The sequence below is a fragment of the Entelurus aequoreus genome, linkage group LG11, assembly GCF_033978785.1.
Source record: "Entelurus aequoreus isolate RoL-2023_Sb linkage group LG11, RoL_Eaeq_v1.1, whole genome shotgun sequence".
NCBI lineage: Eukaryota > Metazoa > Chordata > Actinopteri > Syngnathiformes > Syngnathidae > Entelurus > Entelurus aequoreus.
In genome coordinates this window covers 12045615-12073114 of record NC_084741.1, presented here as the reverse complement: position 1 = coordinate 12073114, position 27500 = coordinate 12045615, and the positions used below count along the sequence as shown (strand labels likewise).

Here is a 27500-nt window from a genome sequence, read left to right as displayed (position 1 = left end):
TTGGCATATAAAAAGTGCGATATCATGTGCAATACAAGCAGCCAGTCAACATGTAATATTTCCTTCTAATGGTGACGTAACCATGCGGCGTAACAAGCCTGGTCTGCCAGAGAATAAGAAGACAGAGCAGGAGCAGGACTCAGTGTTGCCAACTTAGTGACTGGACTATAGAGACTTTTCCCCGCCTTTTACCACTACTCACAATCCATCCTCAATACTAATGTATTATTTGGTATGATAATTATACCTAGAAAATTCCAAAATCCATGATTTTTAGGTTTGACTCAGACATTTAGCTAAACAGGTAGCATATAATGCTAGCATGCTATTGTTAATATGCTACGTTAGCATGATAACGTAGGACAAGTTAGTGTACTTTTAAGATGGCGCCAAGTATAAAATTGCAATATTCGTTGGTATAAACATCCATTAGTTATAAAGCTAGCATAAAACATTAGCATGCTAACATTAGCATGATGACATGGGACAAGTTAGCGTACTTCTAAGATGGCGCCAAGTAAAAAAATTGCACTATTTGTCGGTATAAACATACAAAATCGGTTAAAATGCTAGCATAAAACATGAGCATGCTAATGTTAGCATGCTAATACAAAAAACGTTAGCATACTTTCAACATGACGCCAAGCATCAAAATCCATGATTTTTAGGTTTGACTGACACATTTAGCTTAAAAGGTAGTATATAACGCTAGCATGCTAATGTTAATATACTACATTAGTATGCTAACATTAGCTTGATGACATAGAACAAGTTAGCATACTTCTAAGATGGCGCCAAGTATAAAATTGCATGATTCGTTGGTATAAACAACATTAGTTATAAAGCTAGCATAAAACATTAGCATGCTAACATTAGCATGATGACATAGAACAAGTTAGCATACTTCTAAGATGGCACACAGTAAAAAATGTCACTTTTTGTCGGTGTGAACATACAAAATCGGTTAAAAGGCTAGCATAAAACATGAGCATGCTAATGTTAATATACTACATTAGTATGCTAACATTAGCATGATAACGTAGGACAAGTTAGCGTACTTCTAAGATGGCGGCAAGTATAAAATTGCAGTATTCATTGGTATAAACATACAACATTAGTTATAAAGCTAGCATAAAACATTAGCGTGCTAATGTTAGCATGCTAAAATAAAAGACGTTAGCATACCTCCAACATGACGCCAAGCATCAAAATCCATGATTTTTAGGTTTGACTGACACATTTAGCTTAAAAAGTAGCATATAACGCTAGCATGCTAATGTTGATATGCTACGTTAGCATGCTATCGTAGGACAAGTTAGCGTATTTCTGAGATGGCGCCAAGTATAAAATTGCATGATTGGTTGGTATAAACATACAACATTAGTTATTAAGCTAGCATAAAACATTAGCGTGTGTGTAGTTAGCACTATGCTAACATAGCATGTGTGTAGTTAGCACTGTGCTAACATAGCATGTGTGTAGCTAGCACTGTGCTAACATAGCATGTGTGTAGTAAGCACTGTGCTAACATAGCATGTGTGTAGTTAGCACTGTGCTAACATAGCATGTGTGTAGTTAGCACTGTGCTAACACAGCATGTGTGTAGTTAGCACTGTGCTAACATAGCATGTGTGTAGTTAGCACTGTGCTAACATAGCATGTGTGTAGTTAGCACTGTGCTAACATAGCATGTGTGTAGTAAGCACTGTGCTAACATAGCATGTGTGTAGTAAGCACTGTGCTAACACAGCATGTGTGTAACTAGCACTGTGCTAACATAGCATGTGTGTAGTTAGCACTGTGCTAACATAGCATGTGTGTAGTTAGCACTGAAGTTTGACCTTGTGGCTGGCAGCAAGGTGAAAGTGCTGTTCAAGTTCTCCAAAGTGGACGGGCGTGGCCGGGAGGACACCCAGAAGGTTCTGACCCTGCTAGGGAGCACAGGGCCTGCAGAGGATGACAACGTGCGCCTGCTCAAGTTCTGGATGACCGGACTCAGCAAGACCTACAAGAACCACCTCATGATGACTGCGGTCAGACCACATGACTCCACTCCCACTCCCACTCCCACTCACTGACACACACACACACACACACACACACACACACACACACACACACACACACACACACAGAGAGAGAGCAGGAAAGTGAAAGTGAAAGTAGACAGCAGTCCCAGTCAATGACACAGTCACAGAGCAGGAAAGTGAAAGTGAAAGTCAGGAATGTCAAACTTGTTTTTATTTTTATTGTGTTTGCTTTTAACATGAAATTCTATTTTGACTTAACACGTTTGACTTGTTTTATTTTCATTAAATCATCCAAGGTCAACTTTGTTATTTTACTGTAAATACTCAATTGTTTTTAGTTCAGTCAAGCTGACAGTTTTTTACAATAAAAGCAACTGTTGATTATTACAGTGTATTACTGTAAATGACAAAACACGAGCACAGATGTTTACTGTAACAGTTTCCATGTAATTATATAACAAATATTTAGTCGTACATTAAAAGCATATTTATATATATTTCAATAGATTGAAATACTTTCATCTGCCTGACTTATGATATTTCAAGCAAGTTATCATCAAATTGTACACTGTAAAAATGACAATAGATTTTACAGTCAAATTGTGAAATGTACGTGTTTTTTTACAGCTCTTTACTGTAAATGTAAAAAGGTTTTTAATGATACCATTTTGGCAACTGAGGTGTCACTTTTTTATCATAAAAACTGTCGATTTTTGGGGTAAATTACTGAAAATGGCAAAAAAAAAAGTGCCAGTTTTTTAGCGTGAAAAAAACGGACATTTCAGTTGCCAAACTTTACTGTAAAATATGTTTTTTTACTGTAAGTGGAAAAATGTTTTTTACGGTTAAATTATTTTGTAACATTAAAAAAAAAACAGCGCCACTGTTGCTTCCATTTACAGCAAAATGCTTAAAAAACACGGTTGCCAGCTTTTTACCGTAAAAACTGTGGATTATTACGGTGTATTACTGTAAATGGCAAAACAATGCCAGTTTTTACTGTTAAAAAAAACTGAATTTTTTCCATGTAATTATTATACAGTAATACAACAAATATTTTGTCTTACTTTAAAACCATATATATATATATATATATATATATATATATATATATATATATATATATATATATATATATATATATATATATATATATATATATATATATATATATATAGGTTGCCAGTTTTTTACTGTAAAAACTGTCAATATTTAGTGTTTATTATTATTATTTTCCATGTAATTATTATACAGTAATACTACAAATATTTTGTCTTACTTTAAAACCATATATATATATATATATATATATATATATATATATATATATATATATATATATATATATATATATATATATATATATATATACATATATATATATATATATATATATATACATATATATACATATATATATATATATATATATATATATATATATATATATATATATATATATATATATATATATATATATATATATATATATATAGGTTGCCAGTTTTTTACTGTAAAAACTGTCAATATTTAGTGTTTATTATTATTATTTTCCATGTAATTATTATACAGTAATACTACAAATATTTTGTCTTACTTTAAAACTATATATATATATATATATATATATATATATATATATATATATATATATATATATATATATATATATATATATATATATATATATATATATATATATATATATATACATATATATATATAGGTTGCCAGTTTTTTACTGTAAAAACTGTCAATATTTAGTGTTTATTATTATTTTTTTCCATGTAATTATTATACAGTAATACAACAAATATTTTGTCTTACTTTAAAACCATATATATATATATATATATATATATATATATATATATATATATATATATATATATATATATATATATATATATATATTTACCAGTTTTTTACTGTAAAAACTGTCAATATTTAGTGTTTATTATTATTGTTTCCATGTAATTATTATACAGTAATACAACAAATATTTTGTCTTACTTTAAAACCATATATATATATATATATATATATATATATATATATATATATATATATATATATATATATATATATATATATAGGTTGCCAGTTTTTTACTGTAAAAACTGTCAATATTTAGTGTTTATTACTGTAAATAGCCAAACGATACCACAGTTTTTTACTGTAAAAAAAATGGCGTTTCTGTTGCCAAAACTTACTGTTGTTTTTTTTTACTATAAGTGGAAAACTGCTTTTTTTACGGTTAAATTATTATTAACGTTAAAATAAAAAACAGCGCCACTGTTGCTTCCATTTACAGCAAAATGCTTAAAAAACACGGTTGCCAGCTTTTTACCGTAAAATACAACAAATATTTTGTCTTACATATATATATATATATATATATATATATATATATATATATATATATATATATATATATATATATATATATATACGGTTGCCAGTTTTTTATTATATATATATATATATATATATATAAAATGTATATATATATATATATATATATATATATATATATATATATATATATATATATATATATATATATATATATATATATATACGGTTGCCAGTTTTTTATTATATATATATATACATATATATATATATATATATATATATATATATTTATATAATAAAAAACTGGCAACCGTATATATATATATATATATATATATATATATATATATATATATATATATATATTTTATATATATATATATATATATATATATATATATATATATATATTTTATATATATATATATATATAATAAAAAACTGGCAACCGTATATATATATATATATATATATATTTTATATATATATATATATATATATATATATAATAAAAAACTGGCAACTGTATATATATATACATATATATATATATATATATATATATATATATATATATATATATATATATATATGTATATATATATATATATATATATATATGTATATTTTATATATATATATATATATATATATATATATATATATATATATATACGGTTGCCAGTTTTTTTGCTGTAAAAGCTGTCGATTATTACGGTGTATTACTGTAAATGGCAAAATGGTGCCACAGTTTTTACTATATATATATATATATATATATATATATATATATATATATATATATATATATATATATATATATATATATATATATATATATATATATATATATATATATATATATATATGTGGTTGCCAGTTTTTTTACTGTAAAAACTGTCAATATTCAGTGTTTATTACTGTAAATAGCCAAACGATACCAGTTTTGTACCGTAAAAAAATGGCAGTTCTGTTGCCAAAACTTACTCTCCTTTTTTTTTTTTTTTTACTGTAAGTGGAAAACTGCTTTTTTTTTTAAGGTTAAATTATTTTTTAACGTACGAAAATTTTTACCGCAAAATGCTTAAAAAACCTGGTAAACTTGACAAATGACTGTAAACGTTCATAGTGTGTCATTTTGATGCTAGCTTGCTTAAAACAGTCAAGCAGTCCAAAAGTATTTATTTGGAATGCATGATAATGATGATGCAATATTACGTCATATTTATATTTGAAACTAAAGAATGTTTGGAATGCATGATAATGATGATGCAATATTACATCATATTTATATTTTGAACTAAAGAATGTTTGGAATGCATGATAATGATGATGCATTATTATGTCATATTTATATTTGAAACTAAAGAATGTTTGGAATGTATGATAATGATGATGCAATAGTATGTCATATTTCCGTTTAAATGTGAGATTTGCGGGTGCAAATGTAAAGAATGACTACTTTAGTGGGGACTACTTTGTGGTGGAATGGATTCAAACGTCCATCCATCCATTTCCTACCGCTTGTCCCTTTCGGCGTCGCGTCCATGTTAATTGATGATATTCTAAAGAAATGGACCGAAGCAGTCTTTTCTTCTCATCGGCGCCCCCCTGTGGCGACGCTGCATTCCGCTCACTAATCAAACAGGACGACGCGCGTCTGATGAAATGAGGACTTTGGTGCTGAACTTTGTACTTTAGCTGCAAGAAAAGCGGGAAGAATGGAGGCTTTTATTGGACCATCCCGATACAGCTCCGACGAGTTGCCGATACTTGAACGACGAGGGCGCCAACAATAACAAAAACAGCGACGTGGTGGCGGGAAGGAAGGAAAGGTGTCACGTGACGACCACTTCCGGCAGCTTGGAGGTTGCCAGACGAGTGAGCTCATTTTCCAAGGTGCTGGTCACGTGGGCCAGCCGATAAAGGCGCGGATCATGTGAGGATGATGAGGCAGGAAGACCTTCAAATTAAAAGCATACGCGATGACTAACGCGTGGGGGAGGGGCGCGCCCTTAAAGGGAGCGCGCAGCGGCGGCGCGGCGACACTTTCACTTTAGCCACGCGTCGTCCCGCGGAGGAGGAACACGGCTCCGAGGCGGCGGAATAAAGAGGCGCTTTTTGCGGGCCCGCGGAGTGATGGCGTGACGGCGGCCCCGGACGGAAAGTTCCAGAAGGGCAGGACGAGGACGAGGACGAGGCGGGATGAGACGCCGCTGACCGCAACTTGGACTCCAGCAGCTCGGAAATGGAGAAGTGTCCTTTTTTGGAAAGATAAAAGGATGTCACTGCCAGGTGAGCAGGCGCTCTTCTTTTTACACTTTCATCAATCAGCATCATATACATATATACACATACTGTACATGTAGGAGAAGACTGTACGCTGCTGACTCATAATAGACAACACTTTGTACAGACATGTCAACATGTGGAGTCAAATTATTCAACATGTGGAGTAAAGAACTAAAATAATGTACTAATATGATCATGCAACATTATCGTCTTCAACAAAACCTAAAGTCTGTCAATAAGTGGAGTAAAATTATTCAACATGTGGAGTAAAGCACTAAAATAATGTACTAATATGATCATGAAACATTATTGTCTTCAATGAAACCTAATGCCTGTCAATATGTGGAGTAAAAATATTCAACATGTGGAGAAAAGAACTAAAATAATGTACTAATATGATCATGCAACATTATTGTCTTCAACAAAACCAATATGTGGAGTAAAACAGTAAAAAAAATTACTAATATGATCATGCAATGTTATTGTCTTAAACAAAACCTAAAGTCTGTCAATATGTGGAGTCAAATTATTCAACATGTGGAGTAAAACACTAAATTAATGTACTAATATGATCATGCAACATTATTGTCTTCAACAGAACCTAAAGTCTGTCAAAATGTGGAGTAAAATTATTCAACATGTGGAGTAAAGAACTAAAATAATGTACTAATATGATCATGAAACATTATTGTCTTCAATGAAACCTAAAGTCTTGTCAATATGTGGAGTAAAATTATTCAACATGTGGAGTAAAGCACTAAAATAATGTACTAATATGATCATGAAACATTATTGTCTTCAATGAAACCTAATGCCTGTCAATATGTGGAGTAAAATTATTCAACATGTGGAGAAAAGAACTAAAATAATGTACTAATATGATCATGCAACATTATTGTCTTCAACAAAACCAAAAGTCTGTCAGTATGTGGAGTAAAACAGTAAAAAAATTACTAATATGATCATGCAATGTTATTGTCTTAAACAAAACCTAAAGTCTGTCAATATGTGGAGTCAAATTATTCAACATGTGGAGTAAAACACTAAAATAATGTACTAATATGATCATGCAACATTATTGTCTTCAACAGAACCTAAAGTCTGTCAATATGTGGAGTAAAATTATTCAACATGTGGAGTAAAGAACTAAAATAATGTACTGATATGATCATGCAATATTATTGTCTTCAACAGAACCTAAAGCCTGTCAACATGTGGAGTAAAATTATTCAACATGTGGAGTTAAGAACTAAAATAATGTACTAATATGATCATGCAACATTATTGTCTTCAACAGAACCTAAAGTCTGTCAAAATGTGGAGTAAAATTATTCAACATGTGGAGTAAAGAACTAAAATAATGTACTAATATGATCATGCAACATTATTGTCTTCAACAGAACCTAAAGTCTGTCAAAATGTGGAGTCAAATTATTCAACATGTGGAGTAAAGAACTAAAATAATGTACTAATATGATCATGCAACATTATTGTCTTCAACAGAACCTAAAGTCTGTCAAAATGTGGAGTAAAATTATTCAACATGTGGAGTATAACACTAAAATAATATACTAATATGATCATGCAACATTATTGTCTTCAACAGAACCTAAAGTCTGTCAAAATGTGGAGTAAAATTATTCAACATGTGGAGTAAAGAACTAAAATAATGTACTAATATGATCATGCAACATTATTGTCTTCAACAGAACCTAAAGTCTGTCAAAATGTGGAGTAAAATTATTCAACATGTGGAGTATAACACTAAAATAATATACTAATATGATCATGCAACATTATTGTCTTCAACAGAACCTAAAGTCTGTCAAAATGTGGAGTAAAATTATTCAACATGTGGAGTAAAGAACTAAAATAATGTACTAATATGATCATGCAACATTATTGTCTTCAGCAGAACCTAAAGTCTGTCAATATGTGGAGTCAAATTATTCAACATGTGGAGTAAAGAACTAAAATAATGTACTAATATGATCATGCAACATTATTGTCTTCAACAGAACCTAAAGTCTGTCAATATGTAGAGTAAAATTATTCAACATGTGGAGTAAAGAACTAAAATAATGTACTAATATGATCATGCAACATTATTGTCTTCAACAGAACCTAAAGCCTGTCAACATGTGGAGTAAAATTATTCAACATGTGGAGTAAAGAACTAAAATAATGTATTGATATGATCATGCAACATTATTGTCTTCAATTAAATCTAAAGCCTGTCAATATGTGGAGTACAATTATTCAACATGTGGAGTAAAACACTAAAATAATGTACTAATATGATCATGCAACATTATTGTCTTCAGCAGATCCTAAAGTCTGTCAATATGTGGAGTAAAATTATTCAACATGTGGAGTAAAACACTAAAATAATGTACTAATATGATCATAAAAAACATTGTCTTCAATTAAATCTAAAGCCTGTCAATATGTGGAGTAAAATTATTTAATATGTGGAGTAAAACACTAAAATAATGTACTAATATGATCATGCAACATTATTGTCTTCAATAAAACCTAAAGTCTGTCAATATGTGGAGTAAAATTATTCAACATGTGGAGTAAAACACTAAAATAATGTACTAATATGATCATGCAGCATTATTGTCTTCAACAAAACCTAAAGTCTGTCAATATGTGGAGTAAAATTATTCAACATGTGGAGTAAAACACTAAAATAATGTACTAATATGATCATGCAACATTGTTGTCTTCAATTAAATCAAAAGCCTGTCAATATGTGGAGTAAAGAACTAAATTAATGTACTAATGTGATCATGCAACATTATTGTTTTCAACAAAACGTAAAGTCTGTCAATATGTGGAGTAAAATTATTCAGTGTGTTGAGAAAAAAAACTCAAATAATTTACTAATATAATCATGCAACATTATTGTCTTCAACGAAACCTAAAGCCTGTCAATATGTGGAGTAAAATTATTCAACATGTGGAGTAAAGCACTAAAATAATGTACGAATATGATCATGCAACATTATTGTCTTCAACAGAACCAAAAGTCTGTCAATATGTGGAGTAAAACAGTAACAAAATTACTAATATGATCATGCAACGTTATTGTCTTAAACAAAACGTAAAGTCTGTCAATATGTGGAGTAAAATTATTCAGTGTGTTGAGAAAAAAACCTCAAATAATTTACTAATATAATCATGCAACATTATTGTCTTCAACAAAACCAAAAGTCTGTCAATATGTGGAGTAAAACAGTAACAAAATTACTAATATGATCATGCAACGTTATTGTCTTAAACAAAACCTAAAGTCTGTCAATATGTGGAGTAAAATTATTCAACATGTGGAGTAAAGAACTAAAATAATGTACTAATATGATCATGCAACATTATTGTCTTCAATTAAACCTAAAGCCTGTCAATATGTGGAGTAAAATGATTCAACATGTGGAGTAAAGAACTAAAATAATGTACTAATATGATCATGCAACATTATTGTCTTCAACAAGAGAAAAGAGAACAACTAAAACCTAAAAGTATGCAAATTTGTGGAGTAAAAAGATTGAGTCCAAATCTTTAACTTGTACTAAAATGATCGTGCAATATTCTTTTCTCCAACATGAGGAACTATTAACATAAAACTTGTAGTGACATACAAATAATCAAAACAATAAAGACAGTTTTATTACAACAACTAATAGAAGTCATGCAACATTATTGTGTGACAAGAGAGGAACAAACTACTAAAATGTGTAGCATGTCAATATGTGGAGTAAAATATTTCAACAAATGAGGAACAGATTTAGCAAAGTATTAATAGAACTTACTTTTGAACAACAGAGGGAACAGCAAACCACTTTAAGCAGATCAATATGCGGAGTAAAATTAGAAATGGGATAAGAAGTTAAACAATGCAACATGTTTTCTTTAGCAAATGAGAAACAAGTAAAAAGTTGTAGTGTGTCAACATGTGGAGGAACATTACGTTTATGTTGAGTAAAAAACGTCAACAATGTAGTAATATGAACCATGCAATATTCTTTTCTTCAGCAAGAGAGAAACATAACTAAAAAGTTGTAGTGTGTCAACATGTGGAGGAAAATGATGTTTATTTTGAGTCAGCAATGTACTAATACAAGCCATTGAGCAGAGACCACGCAGGAACAAGTAAAAACTTGTAGTATATTCAAGTATGAAGTACAAAAGCCAAAAGCAGTGAAGTTGTCACGTTGTGTAAATGCTAAATAAAAAGAGAACACAACAAATCCTTTTCAACTTATATTCAATTGAATAGACTGCAAAGACAAGATATTTCATGTTCACACTGAGAAACTTTGTTATTTGTTGCAAATAATCATGAACTTAGAATTTAATGGCAGCAACACATTGCAAAAAAGGCATTTTTACCAGTGTGTTACATGGCCTTTCCTTTTAACAACACTCAGTAAAGCTTTGGGAACTGAGGAAACACATTTTTGAAGTGGAATTCTTTCCCATTCTTGCTTGATGTACAGCTTAAGTTGTTCAACAGTCTCCCTTCTCATATTTTAGCCTTCACACATTTTCAATGGCATCGTCTTGCTAAAATAAGCAGGGGCGTCCATGGTAACGTTGCTTGGATGGCAACATATGTTGCTCCAAAAGCTGTATGTACCTTTCAGCATTAATGGTGCCTTCACAGATGTGTAAGTTACCCATGTCTTGGCCACTAATACACCCCCATACCATCACACATGCTGCCTTTTACACTTTCACCCTAGAACAATCCGGATGGTTCTTTTCCTCTTTGGTCCGGAGGACACGACATCCACAGTTTCCAAAAACAATTTGAAATGTGGACTCGTCAGACCACAGAACACTTTTCCACTTTGCATCAGTCCATCTTAGATGAGCTCAGGCCCAGCGAAGCATTTCTGGGTGTTGTTGATAAATGGCTTTGGCTTTGCATAGTAGAGTTTTAACTTGCACTTACAAATGTAGCGACCAACTGTAGTTACTGACAGTGCTTTTTTGTTCCTGAGCCCATGTGGTGATATCCTTTACACACTGATGTGGCTTTTTGATGCAGTACAGCCTGAGGGATCCAGGGTGTGTGATATCATACCGTAATATTCAGTTTTTACTTCACTGCTTTGGGGTTAGTATATTGATGGAATTGATTGTGTAAGGAACTCAGTCAATGTATGAACGAACCTAAATCATAGAGAACTGTTTTAATACAAGAAGAAATATGACATATATGTACCTTGTCAAGATGTGGAGTAAAAACATGGGTTGGATTTGCACACCGAAAACTAGCAATGTATTAAATAATGTATTAATACATCATAGAATATTTTATAACTGCGACAAACATTAATAACACAAAACTTGTTGCATTTTTTTACTTCCAACAAGGGAGAAGAAATATGACAATGGTTTAGTGTGTCAATATGTGGAGCAAAATGATGGATTGTGTAAAGAAGGTTGATGATATTCATTCCTAAATTCACTCTTTCATTAATGTTAATGTTCAATATGTGGAACAAAATGATGGATTGTGTAAAGAAGGTTGATGATATTCATTCCTAAATTCACTCTTTCATTAATGTTAATGTTCAATATGTGGAACAAAATGATGGATTGTGTAAAGAAGGTTGATGATATTCATTCCTAAATTCACTCTTTCATTAATGTTAATGTTCAATATGTGGAGCAAAATGATGGATTGTGTAAAGAAAGTTGATGATATTCATTCCTAAATTCACTCTTTCATTAATGTTTATGTTCAATATGTGGAGCAAAATGATGGATTGTGTAAAGAAGGTTGATAATATTTATTACTAAATTCACTCTTTCATTAATGTTTATGTTCAATATGTGGAGCAAAATGATGGATTGTGTAAAGAAGGTTGATAATATTTATTCCTAAATTCACTCTTTCATTAATGTTTATGTTCAATATGTGGAGCAAAATGATGGATTGTGTAAAGGTTGATAATATTTATTCCTAAATTCACTCTTTCATTAATGTTAATGTTCAATATGTGGAGTAAAATGATGGATTGTGTAAAGAAGGTTGATAATATTTATTCCTAAATTCACTCTTTCATTAATGTTAATGTTCAATATGTGGAGCAAAATGATGGATTGTGTAAAGAAGGTTGATAATATTTATTACTAAATTCACTCTTTCATTAATTTTTATGTTCAAAATGTGGAGCAAAATGATGGATTGTGTAAAGAAGGTTGATAATATTTATTACTAAATTCACTCTTTCATTAATGTTAATGTTCAATATGTGGAGTAAAATGATGGATTGTGTAAAGAAGGTTGATGATATTCATTCCTAAATTCACTCTTTCATTAATGTTTATGTTCAATATGTGGAGCAAAATGATGGATTGTGTAAAGAAGGTTGATAATATTTATTACTAAATTCACTCTTTCATTAATGTTTATGTTCAAAATGTGGAGCAAAATGATGGATTGTGTAAAGAAGGTTGATAATATTTATTACTAAATTCACTCTTTCATTAATGTTTATGTTCAATATGTGGAGCAAAATGATGGATTGTGTAAAGAAGGTTGATAATATTTATTCCTAAATTCACTATTTCATTAATGTTAATGTTCAATATGTGGAGTAAAATGATGGATTGTGTAAAGAAGGTTGATGATATTCATTCCTAAATTCACTCTTTCATTAATGTTTATGTTCAATATGTGGAGCAAAATGATGGATTGTGTAAAGGTTGATAATATTTATTCCTAAATTCACTCTTTCATTAATGTTAATGTTCAATATGTGGAGTAAAATGATGGATTGTGTAAAGAAGGTTGATGATATTCATTCCTAAATTCACTCTTTCATTAATGTTTATGTTCAAAATGTGGAGCAAAATGATGGATTGTGTAAAGAAGGTTGATAATATTTATTACTAAATTCACTCTTTCATTAATGTTAATGTTCAATATGTGGAGCAAAATGATGGATTGTGTAAAGAAGGTTGATAATATTTATTCCTAAATTCACTCTTTCATTAATGTTTATGTTCAATATGTGGAGCAAAATGATGGATTGTGTAAATAAGGTTGATAATATTTATTCCTAAATTCACTCTTTCATTAATGTTTATGTTCAATATGTGGAGCAAAATGATGGATTGTGTAAAGGTTGATAATATTTATTCCTAAATTCACTCTTTCATTAATGTTAATGTTCAATATGTGGAGTAAAATGATGGATTGTGTAAAGAAGGTTGATAATATTTATTCCTAAATTCACTCTTTCATTAATGTTAATGTTCAATATGTGGAGCAAAATGATGGATTGTGTAAAGAAGGTTGATAATATTTATTACTAAATTCACTCTTTCATTAATTTTTATGTTCAAAATGTGGAGCAAAATGATGGATTGTGTAAAGAAGGTTGATAATATTTATTACTAAATTCACTCTTTCATTAATGTTAATGTTCAATATGTGGAGTAAAATGATGGATTGTGTAAAGAAGGTTGATGATATTCATTCCTAAATTCACTCTTTCATTAATGTTTATGTTCAATATGTGGAGCAAAATGATGGATTGTGTAAAGAAGGTTGATAATATTTATTACTAAATTCACTCTTTCATTAATGTTTATGTTCAAAATGTGGAGCAAAATGATGGATTGTGTAAAGAAGGTTGATAATATTTATTACTAAATTCACTCTTTCATTAATGTTTATGTTCAATATTTGGAGCAAAATGATGGATTGTGTAAAGAAGGTTGATAATATTTATTCCTAAATTCACTATTTCATTAATGTTAATGTTCAATATGTGGAGTAAAATGATGGATTGTGTAAAGAAGGTTGATGATATTCATTCCTAAATTCACTCTTTCATTAATGTTAATGTTCAATATGTGGAGCAGAATGATGGATTGTGTAAAGAAGGTTGATAATATTTATTACTAAATTCACTCTTTCATTAATTTTTATGTTCAAAATGTGGAGCAAAATGATGGATTGTGTAAAGAAGGTTGATAATATTTATTACTAAATTCACTCTTTCATTAATGTTAATGTTCAATATGTGGAGTAAAATGATGGATTGTGTAAAGAAGGTTGATGATATTCATTCCTAAATTGACTCTTTCATTAATGTTAATGTTCAATATGTGGAGCAAAATGATGGATTGTGTAAAGAAGGTTGATAATATTTATTACTAAATTCACTCTTTCATTAATGTTTATGTTCAAAATGTGGAGCAAAATGATGGATTGTGTAAAGAAGGTTGATAATATTTATTACTAAATTCACTCTTTCATTAATGTTTATGTTCAATATGTGGAGCAAAATGATGGATTGTGTAAAGAAGGTTGATAATATTTATTACTAAATTCACTCTTTCATTAATGTTTATGTTCAAAATGTGGAGCAAAATGATGGATTGTGTAAAGAAGGTTGATAATATTTATTACTAAATTCACTCTTTCATTAATGTTTATGTTCAATATGTGGAGTAAAATGATGTAACACACTGATTTAAGAAATAAATTCATGTGTTCCATACACACAATGTCAACAAGGGAAATATGACACAATTAAAAACTTTAATATGTGGAGTAAAGTTACTGATTGCTTAAAGAAGTATGATATAATTTATTCCTGGATTCATGTATTCGTTATTATATTAATTATGTGGAGTAAAATTTAAAATTTTAAATAAGTATTATAATATTTATTTCTGAATTCACTCATTTATTATTATTTATATTCAATATGTGGAGTAAAATCATGGATTTGGTAAGGAAGTATGATATAATTTATTCCTGAATTCACATATGCATTAGTATTTGTATTCAATATGTGGAGTAACATTTTGAAATGTTTAGGTAAGTACTACAATATTTATTCCTGAATTCACTCGTTTATTTTTATTTATATTCAATATGTGGAGTAAAATTCTGGATTATGCAAAGAAGCATGTTATTGTTTATTCCCGAACTCATTCATTCATTCATTATTCATAGTCAGTATTATAATATTATTATATTTGTGCATTTGTTGTCGTCACATGTTGACATGTGCAAAAAGGAGTGGGATATAATAGTTTGGTCACTTCCTGTGTGGACGTGTCAGCATTTTTTAATCGGGAGAAAAATAGAATAGATGTGTAACAACACATTTGTAACTTATACAGCGGTAATAATTCATATACATATATATTTATTTGTATTTTTTTAATTATAATAACTATAATAATAAATTATTATAATATAGTAAATATAATAATACATTATTTTATTGTATTGTAGTAATATACATTATTATTATATCATAGTATAAAAACTATAATAATTATTTATTATAATTTAGTTAATATTACATCATTATTATAATATGATAATATGAATTATTATTATAGTATAACTATAATAATGAATTATTATAATATAGTTGATATAATAATACATTATTATGTTATAAAAATATACATTATTATTACGTTTTAGTATAATAACTATAATAATAAATTATGATACAACAGTATAATAACTATAATAATCAATTATGATATAATAGTATAATAACTATAATACTATTAGCCAGCAAAATAGATGGAAAGGCCTGGAACCTACCGGTGGCCTAGTGGTGAGAGTGTCCGCCCTGAGATGGGTAGGTTGTGAGTTCAAACCCTGGCCGAGTCATACCAAAGAATATAAAGCAGCATCAGCATCAAGGGTTGGAATTGGGGGTTAAATCACCAAAAATGATTCCTGGGCGCAGCCACCGCTGCCGCTCACTGCTCCCCTCACCTCCCAGGGGGTGATCATGGGTCAAATGCAGAGGACAAATTTCCCCACACCTTGGTACTTTAACTTAAAGTTAAAGTTAAACATAAAGGTGAGCCAGTTGCCATACCCTTATCGTCATTTGCATATCAATTGTTATAATAAAGTAAATATAATAATAATAATATAAATCATTATTACATTACAGTATGATGAAAAAATATTACATAATAGTATAATAACTGTAATAATAACAATAAATGATTCTATAACAACAATAATAATAAATGCTGATTATATTCCACTATAGTAACACTACTAATAATTGTTTATAGTACTAAATGAATAATACAACAGTTCTATATTTATTATATTGTTGTGTGGTGTGAAGTTGCAGACAGGAAGTGAGTAGAAGTGTTGTCAAGCAGCGGCAACGCAGACAGGAAGTGAATAAAGTTGTGCTTCCTGTGACAGTTTTGCTCTTGCTATCACTGGTGACGGTCCAATGTGGCGCATGTGACCCCGACTGGGAGGCGGTGACCAACGTGAAGGCGACCATCGACGCCAACCCCGCCGGCTTTGTGAGTTCCCTTCCTCGCCGCGTGTTGCCACGGCGACCACGCTAGCAACCCTCCTTTCAGCCGTCTTCTTTCTCTCTCCTCCTTCCAGCGCACAGTCTTTCCCAAGAACTACTACGTGTCACACCGCTACACCACCAGCATGCTCTGTGACAACGACCCGGTGAGTGAGGCAACCATACCCATATGTATCACCATACTACCATACCCATATGTATCACCATACTACCATACCCATATGTATCACCATACAACCATACCCATATGTATCACCATACAACCATACCCATATGTATCACCATACAACCATACCCATATATATCACCATATTACCATACCCATATGTATCACCATACAACCATACCCATATGTATCACCATACAACCATACCCATATGTATCACCATACTACCATACCCATATGTATCGCCATACAACCATACCCATATGTATTACCATACAACCATACCCATATGTATCACCATACAACCATACCCTTATGTATCACCATACAACCATACCCTTATGTATCACCATACAACCATACCCATATGTATCACCATACTACCATACCCATATGTATCGCCATACAACCATACCCATATGTATCACCATACGACAATACCCATATGTATCGCCATACAACCATACCCATATGTATCACCATACTACCATACCGATATGTATCACCATACTACCATACCCATATGTATCACCATACAACCATACCCATATGTATCACCATACTACCATACCCATATGTATTGCCATACGACCATACCCATATGTATCGCCATACGACCATACCCATATGTACCGCCATACTACCATACCCATATGTATCACCATACAACCATACCCATATGTATCACCACACAACCATACCCATATGTATCACCATACTACCATACCCATATGTATCACCATACTACCATACCCATATGTATCACCATACAACCATACCCATATGTATCACCACACTACCATACCCATATGTATCACCATACTACCATACCCATATGTATCACCATACTACCATACCCATATGTATCACCATACTACCATACCCATATGTATCACCATACAACCATACCCATATGTATCACCATAGAATCATACCCATATGTATCACCATACTACCATACCCATATGTATCACCATACAACCATACCCATATGTATCACCATACAACCATACCCATATGTATCACCATACAACCATACCCATATGTATCACCATACTACCATACTCATATGTATCACCATACTACCATACTCATATGTATCACCATACAACCATACCCATATGTATCACCATACAACCATACCCATATGTATCAGCATACTACCATACCCATATGTATCGCCATACAACCATACCCATATGTATCACCATACTACCATACCCATATGTATTACCATACAACCATACCCATATGTATCACCATACGACAATACCCATATGTATCGCCATACAACCATACCCATATGTATCACCATACTACCATACCCATATGTATCACCATACAACCATACCCATATGTATCACCATACAACCATACCCATATGTATCGCCATACTACCATACCCATATGTATTGCCATACAACCATATCTATATGTATCGCCATACAGCCATACTCATTTGTATCGCCATACAACCATACCCATTTGTATCGCCGTACAACCATACCCATTTGTATCGCCATACAACCGTACCCATATGTATCGCCATACAACATACCCATATGTATCACCATACAACCATACCCATATGTATCGCCATACAACCATACCCATATGTATCGCCATACAACCATACCCATATGTATCGCCATACAACCATACCCATATGTATCACCATACTACCATACCCATATGTATCACCATACAACCATACCCATATGTATCACCATACAACCATACCCATATGTATCGCCATACTACCATACCCATATGTATTGCCATACAACCATATCTATATGTATCGCCATACAGCCATACTCATTTGTATCGCCATACAACCATACCCATTTGTATCGCCGTACAACCATACCCATTTGTATCGCCATACAACCGTACCCATATGTATCGCCATACAACATACCCATATGTATCACCATACAACCATACCCATATGTATCGCCATACAACCATACCCATATGTATCGCCATACAACCATACCCATATGTATCGCCATACAACCATACCCATATGTATCACCATACTACCATACCCATATGTATCACCATACAACCATACCCATATGTATCGCCATAGACTTAGACTTAGACTTCCTTTTTATTGTCATTCAAATTTGAACTTTACAGCACAGATAAGAACGAAATTTTGTTACATGAGCTCATGGTAGTGCAGGATAAAAGTGCAATAAGGTGCAGATATAAATAAATAAATATATATAAATAATATATATATAATATATATAGAAAAAATAAATAAATATATATAAATAAATAAATAAATTACTGTACAGATAAATATATTGCACTTTTTCACATGCGCCCAGGTTTATGGATGTATGTTATATTGTCTTTATATTCCGGCGAGTTAATCCATTTTGGGGGGAGTTGAGGGGATAATTTAATTATGATGCGTTCAAGAGTCTTACGGCCTGAGGGAAGAAGCTGTTACAGAACCTGGAGGTTCTGCTTCGGAGGCTGCGGAACCTCTTTCTAGAGTCCAGCAGTGAAAACAGTCCTTGGTGGGGGTGGGAGGAGTCTTTGCAGATTTTCTGAGCCCTGGTCAGGCAGCGGCTTTTTGCCATCTCCTGGATAGAAGGAAGAGGAGTCCTGATGATCTTTTCCGCCGTCCTCACCACTCTCTGGAGAGACTTCCAGTCTGAGGCCCTGCAGGCTCCAGTCCAGACAGATGCAGGTGGTCTCTATAGTGCCTCTGTAGAATGTGCTGAGAATGGGGGGAGGGAGCTGTGCTCTTTTCATCCCACGCAAAAAGTGCATGCGCTGCTGAGCTCTTTTTACAAGAGCTCTGGTGTGTAGGGACCAGGTCATATTGTCAGTTATCTGCACCCCCAGGAACTTGGTGCTGCTTACTATCTCCACCGCTGTGCCGTTGATGAAGAGTGGAGCGTGGCTGGACTGGTGCTTCCTGAAGTCAACGATGATCTCCTTGGTCTTGTCCACATTCAGGACCAGGTTGTTGGTTCTGCACCAGTCAACCAGATGTTTCACCTCCTCCCTGTAGTCCATGTGGTTGTTGTCACGGATGAGGCCCACTACTGTCGTGTACTTCACAATGTGGTTAGTAGTGGACCTGGCGCAGCAGTCATGGGTCATCAACGTGGACTCAGGACGCAGCCCTGGGGGGAGCCGGTGCTCAGGGAGATGGCACTGGAGGTGTTGTTGCCCACTCTCACAGATTGGGGTCTGTCTGTGAGGAAGTCAAGCAGCCAGTTGCAAAGGGGGGTACTGAATCCAAGGTTTGCTCACCAAGTGCTGCGGGACGATGGTGTTCAATGCTGAGCTGAAGTCCAGGAACAACATCCGCACGCGTGTGTCCTTTCCTTCCAGATGTTCTAAGCTCAGGTGGAGTGCAGAGGAGATGGCGTCCTCTGTGGAGCGGTCAGGGCGATAAGCAAACTGGTATGGGTCGAATGTGGGGGGAAGTCTGGAGACAATATATTCCTTTACCAGCCTCTCCAAGCACTTCATTATGATGGGGGTGAGTGCAACGGGGCGGTAATCATTGAGGGAGGAGATTGTGGGTTTTTTAGGCACTGGAATGATTGTGGCCGTCTTAAAACCTGATGGTACCACAGCCTGGGTCAGCGAGATGTTGAAGATGTCTGTGAGAACCCCAGCCAGCTGGTCTGCACATCCCTTAAGCACCTTGCCCGGAATGTCATCAGGTCCCGGAGCTTTCCGGGGGTTCACTCTCCTCAGGGTTTTCCGGACATCCGCTTTGTCCAGGTTGAGCGGCTGCTCATCAGGGCGAGGGATGGATTTTCTCACCAGAGTGGTGTTAAGTGCCTCAAACCTCGCAAAGTAGTTTTTAAGGTCATCTAGGAAGCTGATACTGTTGTCACAGGGACGGGGGGCAGCTTTATAGTCCGTGATGACCTGTATGCCCTGCCACATTCGTCTAGTGTTTGTAGGGTTCTCGAAGAAGTCCTGCACTTTCCGACTGTGAGCACGCTTTGCAACCTTAATGGCACGGTTCAGGTTAGCTCTGGCTGATTTTAATGCCACCATGTCGCCAGACTTGAAAGCCTTGTTCCGAGCCTTCAGCATTGCACGTACCTCACTGTTCATCCAGGGTTTCTCGTTGGCCCGTGTGGGGATGTTCTTGATCACACTGACATCCTCCATGCACTTCTGAATGTATGCGGACACAGACTCTGCATACTCCTCCACACGTGTGTGGTGATTTTCGGTGGCGGCTGCTTTGAACATGTCCCAGTCTGTGGTTTCCAAGCAGTCTTGTAATGCTTCCATTGCTCCCTCTGGCCAGGTCCTCACCTGCTTCACTGTAGCTTGCTTCCTGATCAGCAAGGGCTTGTATGCAGGAATTAGCATCACAGATAGATGGTCTGAGGAGCCGAGGTGAGGGCGTGGTGCAGCTTTATACGCCTGTTTAATATTACTATACACCAAGTCCAGCTTGCTTCCACGCCTGGTTGCAAAATTCACATATTGATGGAAATGAGAGAAAACTGTTTTCATGTTAGCTTGGTTAAAATCCCCTGCCACGATGAAAACTCCCTCTGGATGTGTAGATTGCAGTTCATTGATGGAGCAGTACAAAGCATTCAAATTCGGGAGAGCAGAATTGAACCATACCCACATGTATCGCCATAGAACCATACCCATATGTATCGCCATAGATGCGTGACTCGTATCAATGCATAGTACATATTTTTTTCTTCTTCTTGGTCAGGAGCCGCGCTCACCCTTTAGAGCACTGCTGTGACTTCCTGGCACTAAACCTGCAGAAAATACTTCTTAGGTTTCTACATCTTTACCTTTTCACACTCAAGACCTGGGTCTGGTCTGTCACATCATTTAATGTGGTCCACCACATCAATTAAAGTGACCTGTCACATCATTTAAAGTGGCCTGTCACATCATTTAACATGGTCCGTCACATCATTTATTGTGGTCCACCACATCATCTAACGTGGTCTGTCACATCATTTAATGTAGTCCACCACATCAGTTAAAGTGGCCTGTCACATCAGTTAAAGTGGCCTGTCACATCATTTAATGTGGCCTGTCACATCATTTAAACTGGCCTGTCACATCATTTAAAGTGGTCCCCCACATTAATTAAAGTGGCCTGTCACATCATTTAAAGTGGTCTCCCACATCAATTAAAGTGGCCCTCTGAGGGCCGCTGTAAGTGGCCCTCAATAAAAAGGAGTGTGACATTCCTGTTCTCTTTTTACATTTTCACACGTTGCAATATTTGCTACACTTTCTTCATCACAGGAAGGTTACGTCTCTAATCAAATCCACAGATAATAATCAATAATACAGTAAATAAATATATCAATAAATAAATAAAATCAGTAATACAATAAATAAATACATCAATAAATAATACAATCAGTAATACAATAAATAAATACATCAATAAATAACTACAATAAATAAATATAATAAATAATACAATAAATAAATACATAAATAAATAATACAATAGATAATACAGTAAATAAATACAATAAATAAATACATTAAATAAATACATTAATAAATAATGCAATAAATAAATACAATAAATAATAAATTAAATAAATACATCAATAAATAAATACAATAAATAAATACATCAATAAATAAATACAATAAATAAATATATTAATAAATAAATACAATAAATAATACAATAAATACATATATAAATAAATAATACAATAAATAAATACAATAAATAAATATAATAAATACGCTTCGGGATTCCCCAGGAGGAAGTCGCAAATATTGCTCTGGAGAGGGAAGTCTGGGGGTCTTTGCTGGAGCTGCTGTCCCCGCGACCCGATTCCGGATAAGCGGTTGAAGATGGATGGATGGAAATATAATAAATAATACAATAAATAATACAATAAATATATCAATAAATAAATACAATAAATAATACAATAAATAAATACAATAAATATAAAATAAATAAATACAATAAATAATACATTAAATAAATATGTCAATAAATAATACAATAAATGATACAATAAATAAATACATCAATAAATAATACAATAAATAAATACAATAAATAATACATTAAATAAATACGTCAATAAATAATACAATAAATAATACAATAAATAATACAATACGTTAATACAATAAATAAATACAATAAATAATATAATAAATAAATACAAATCCAAAGGCCATAAAAATTGTCAGTAATGATCGATGTATATAAAAGGCTAATATCGTGACGGTTTTCAGCCGTATCGCCCCGTCTGCTTGCTGATTGGCCGATGTTGTTGTTGTTGTTGTTGTTGTTGTTGTTTGACACAGCTGACTTCCCCCGCCAGTGTTGTGTGTTTCCTGCTGCCATCGTCCTCCTGGAGTCCTGGAACGTGCTCTTGAGCAACCTGTGGGACCAGCACCTGAACCGCTCCTTGGTCTTCGACCTCAAGCAAACACTGGAGAGAATCATCAGGAAGAACAAAAACACGGAGGTGAGCTAAAGCACGCTGGCCTCTGTATCGATACGGCCTAACGATTAGTGATAGGGGCTGGCTAGGAAGCGGCTGGTAGCCAACACCACTAAAAGGGCAGAGGAAGCATCACGCTGGATTTGGATACAAAAAAAAGAATATCTGACTAAAATTCTCAGGGGTTTTGGGTCCCACTCATAAAAGTTTAAAATAAAATAATAACATTTATAAAATAAAACATACTTTTTTTCCCGACGCTTAAGAAAGTCAAATAAATATGTCAATAATTCATAACAACCTTGATTTTGAATCATTATTATTTTTAAAACAATGACTGTTTAAAAAAAATCCCACTAAGATTCTCAGGGACCCAAAAGGGTCCCACTCATAAAAGTGTCAAAATAAATAAAATAAATCATACTTTTTTGTTTCGCCGCTTAAGTAAGTAAAGTTAAGTAAATATGTCAATCATTCATAACAACATTGATTTTGATGCATTATTATTTTTAAAACAATGACTGTTTAAAAAAAAATCCCACTAAAATTCTCATAAAAGTTTAAAATAAAATAATAACATTTATAAAATAAAACATACTTTTTTTCCGACGCTTAAGAAAGTAAAGTTAAGTAAATATGTCAATCGTTCATAATAACATTGATTTTGATGTATTGTTATTTTTTGAGCAATGACCGTTTAAAAAAAATCCCACTAAATTTCTCAGGGACCCAAAAGGGTCCCACTCATAAAAGTGTCAAATCAAATAATAAAATAAATGATACTTTTTTCCCCGACGCTTAAGTAAGTAAAGTTAAGTAAATATGGCAATAATTCATAACAACATTGATTTTGATTCATTATTATTTTTAAAACAATGACCGTTTAAAAAAAATCCCGCTAAAATTGTCATACAAGTGTCAAATAAAATAATAAAATAAATCATACTTTTTTTTTTGACGCTTAAGAAAGTAAAGTTAAGTAAATATGTCAATAATTCATAACAACATTGATTTTGATGCATTATTTTTTGATCAATGACGGTTTAAAAAAATCCCCCCAAAATTCTCAGAATCTTGTAAAATTAAAAAATAAATTAAAGAAAATAAATCATACTTTTTTTCAACGCTTAAGAAAGTTAAGTAAATATGTCAATCATTCATAACAACATTGATTTTGATGCATTATTATTTTTAAAACAATGACCGTTTAAAAAAAAATCCCACTAAAATTCTCATAAAAGTTTAAAATAAAATAATAACATTTATAAAATAAAACATACTTTTTTTCCGACCCTTAAGAAAGTAAAGTTAAGTAAATATGTCAATCATTCATAACAACATTGATTTTGATGCATTAATATTTTTTGAGCAATGACCGTTTAAAAAAAATCCCACTAAATTTCTCAGGGACCCAAAAGGGTCCCACTCATAAAAGTGTCAAATCAAATAATAAAATAAATGATACTTTTTTCCCCGACGCTTAAGTAAGTAAAGTTAAGTAAATATGGCAATAATTCATAACAACATTGATTTTGATTCATTATTATTTTTAAAACAATGACCGTTTAAAAAAAATCCAGCTAAAATTCTCATACAAGTGTCAAATAAAATAATAAAATAAATCATACTTTTTTTTTTGACGCTTAAGAAAGTAAAGTTAAGTAAATATGTCAATAATTCATAACAACATTGATTTTGATGCATTATTATTTTTTGATCAATGACGGTTTAAAAAAATCCCCCCAAAATTCTCAGAATCTTGTAAAATTAAAAAATAAATTAAAGAAAATAAATCATACTTTTTTTCGACGCTTAAGAAAGTAAAGTTAAGTAAATATGTCAACCATTCATAACAACATTGATTTTGATTCATTATTATTTTTAAAACAATGACCGTTTAAAAAAAATCCCACTAAAATTCTCATAAAAGTATAAAATAAAGTAATAACATTAATAAAATAAAACATACTTTTTTTCCGACCCTTAAGAAAGTAAAGTTAAGTAAATATGTCAATCATTCATAACAACATTGATTTTGATGCATTATTATTTTTTGACCAATGACCGTTTAAAAAAAATCCCACTAAATTTCTCAGGGACCCAAAAGGGTCCCACTCATAAAAGTGTCAAATAAAATAATAAAATAAATGATACTTTTTTCCCCGACGCTTAAGTAAGTAAAGTTAAGTAAATATGTCAATAATTCATAACAACATTGATTTTGATTCATTATTATTTTTAAAACAATGACCGTTTAAAAAAAATCCAGCTAAAATTCTCATAAAAGTGTCAAATAAAATAATAAAATAAATCATACTTTTTTTTTTGACGCTTAAGAAAGTAAAGTTAAGTGAATATGTCAATAATTCATAACAACATTAATTTTGATGCATTATTATTTTTTGATCAATGACGGTTTAAAAAAATCCCCCCAAAATTCTCAGAATCTTGTAAAATTAAAAAATAAATTAAAGAAAATAAATCATACTTTTTTTCGACGCTTAAGAAAGTAAAGTTAAGTAAATATGTCAACCATTCATAACAACATTGATTTTGATTCATTATTATTTTTAAAACAATGACCATTTAAAAAAAATCCCACTAAAATTCTCATAAAAGTTTAAAATAAAATAATAACATTTATAAAATAAAACATACTTTTTTTCCGACCCTTAAGAAAGTAAAGTTAAGTAAATATGTCAATCATTCATAACAACATTGATTTTGATGCATTATTTTTTTTTGAGCAATGACCGTTTAAAAAAAATCCCACTAAATTTCTCAGGGACCCTAAAGGGTCCCACTCATAAAAGTGTCAAATCAAATAATAAAATAAATTATACTTTTTTCCCCGACGCTTAAGTAAGTAAAGTTAAGTAAATATGGCAATAATTCATAACAACATTGATTTTGATTCATTATTATTTTTAAAACAATGACCGTTTAAAAAAAATCCCGCTAAAATTCTCATAAAAGTGTCAAATAAAATAATAAAATAAATCATACTTTTTTTTTCGACGCTTAAGAAAGTAAAGTTAAGTAAATATGTCAATAATTCATAACAACATTGATTTTGATGCATTATTATTTTTTGATCAATGACGGTTTAAAAAAATCCCCCCAAAATTCTCAGAATCTTGTAAAATTAAAAAATAAATTAAAGAAAATAAATCATACTTTTTTTCGACGCTTAAGAAAGTAAAGTTAAGTAAATATGTCAACCATTCATAACAACATTGATTTTGATGCATTATTATTTTAAAACAATGACCATTTTAAAAAAATCCCACTAAAATTCTTATAAAAGTTTAAAATAAAATAATAACTTTTATAAAAATAAAACATACCTTTTTTTCCGACGCTTAAGAAAGTAAAGTTAAGTAAATATGTCAATCATTCATAACAACATTGATTTTGATTCATTATTATTTTTAAAACAATGACCTTTAAAAAAAAAATCCCACTAAAATTCTCATAAAAGTTTGAAATAAAATAACATTTATAAAATAAAACATATTTTTTTCCGACGCTTAAGAAAGTAAATTAAATATGTCAATAATTTATAACATTGATGCATTATTATTTTTAAAGCAATGACAGTTTTAAAAAAAATCCCCCCAAAATTCTCAGAATCTTGTAAAATAAAATAATAAAATAAAGAAAATAAATCATACTTTTTTCCGACGCTTAAGAAATAATTCATAACATTGATTTTGATGCATTATTATTTTTTGAGCAATGACTTCTCTTTTGAAGAAGACAAACGTCCACTGTGGAGGACGCCACTGTCTGGCCGTAGCCACTAAAAGGACAAAACGCCCGTCTTCTTGATTTTTGTGGAGCTGCT

General features: G+C 31.9%; 2 protein-coding genes across 2 annotated transcripts in view; both read left to right on the top strand.

The window, feature by feature from the left end:
- The window catches only part of flcn (folliculin), a 66875-nt gene extending 64546 nt beyond the window's left edge, over positions 1-2329 (top strand). Inside the window, exon 12 of the mRNA XM_062062514.1 lies at positions 1856-2329. Coding sequence (XP_061918498.1) covers positions 1856-2078 — 223 coding nt within the window. The 3' untranslated portion in view covers positions 2079-2329. The remainder of the gene's footprint in view (positions 1-1855) is intronic.
- Positions 2330-6290: 3961 nt separating this feature from the next.
- Positions 6291-27500, top strand: part of zgc:174888 (uncharacterized protein LOC558116 homolog) — a 22270-nt gene continuing 1060 nt past the window's right edge. The window contains exons 1-4 of the mRNA XM_062064120.1: positions 6291-6683; positions 16906-17012; positions 17101-17172; positions 23531-23677. Of these exons, the coding sequence (XP_061920104.1) occupies positions 6671-6683; positions 16906-17012; positions 17101-17172; positions 23531-23677 (339 nt within the window). The 5' untranslated portion in view covers positions 6291-6670. The remainder of the gene's footprint in view (positions 6684-16905; positions 17013-17100; positions 17173-23530; positions 23678-27500) is intronic.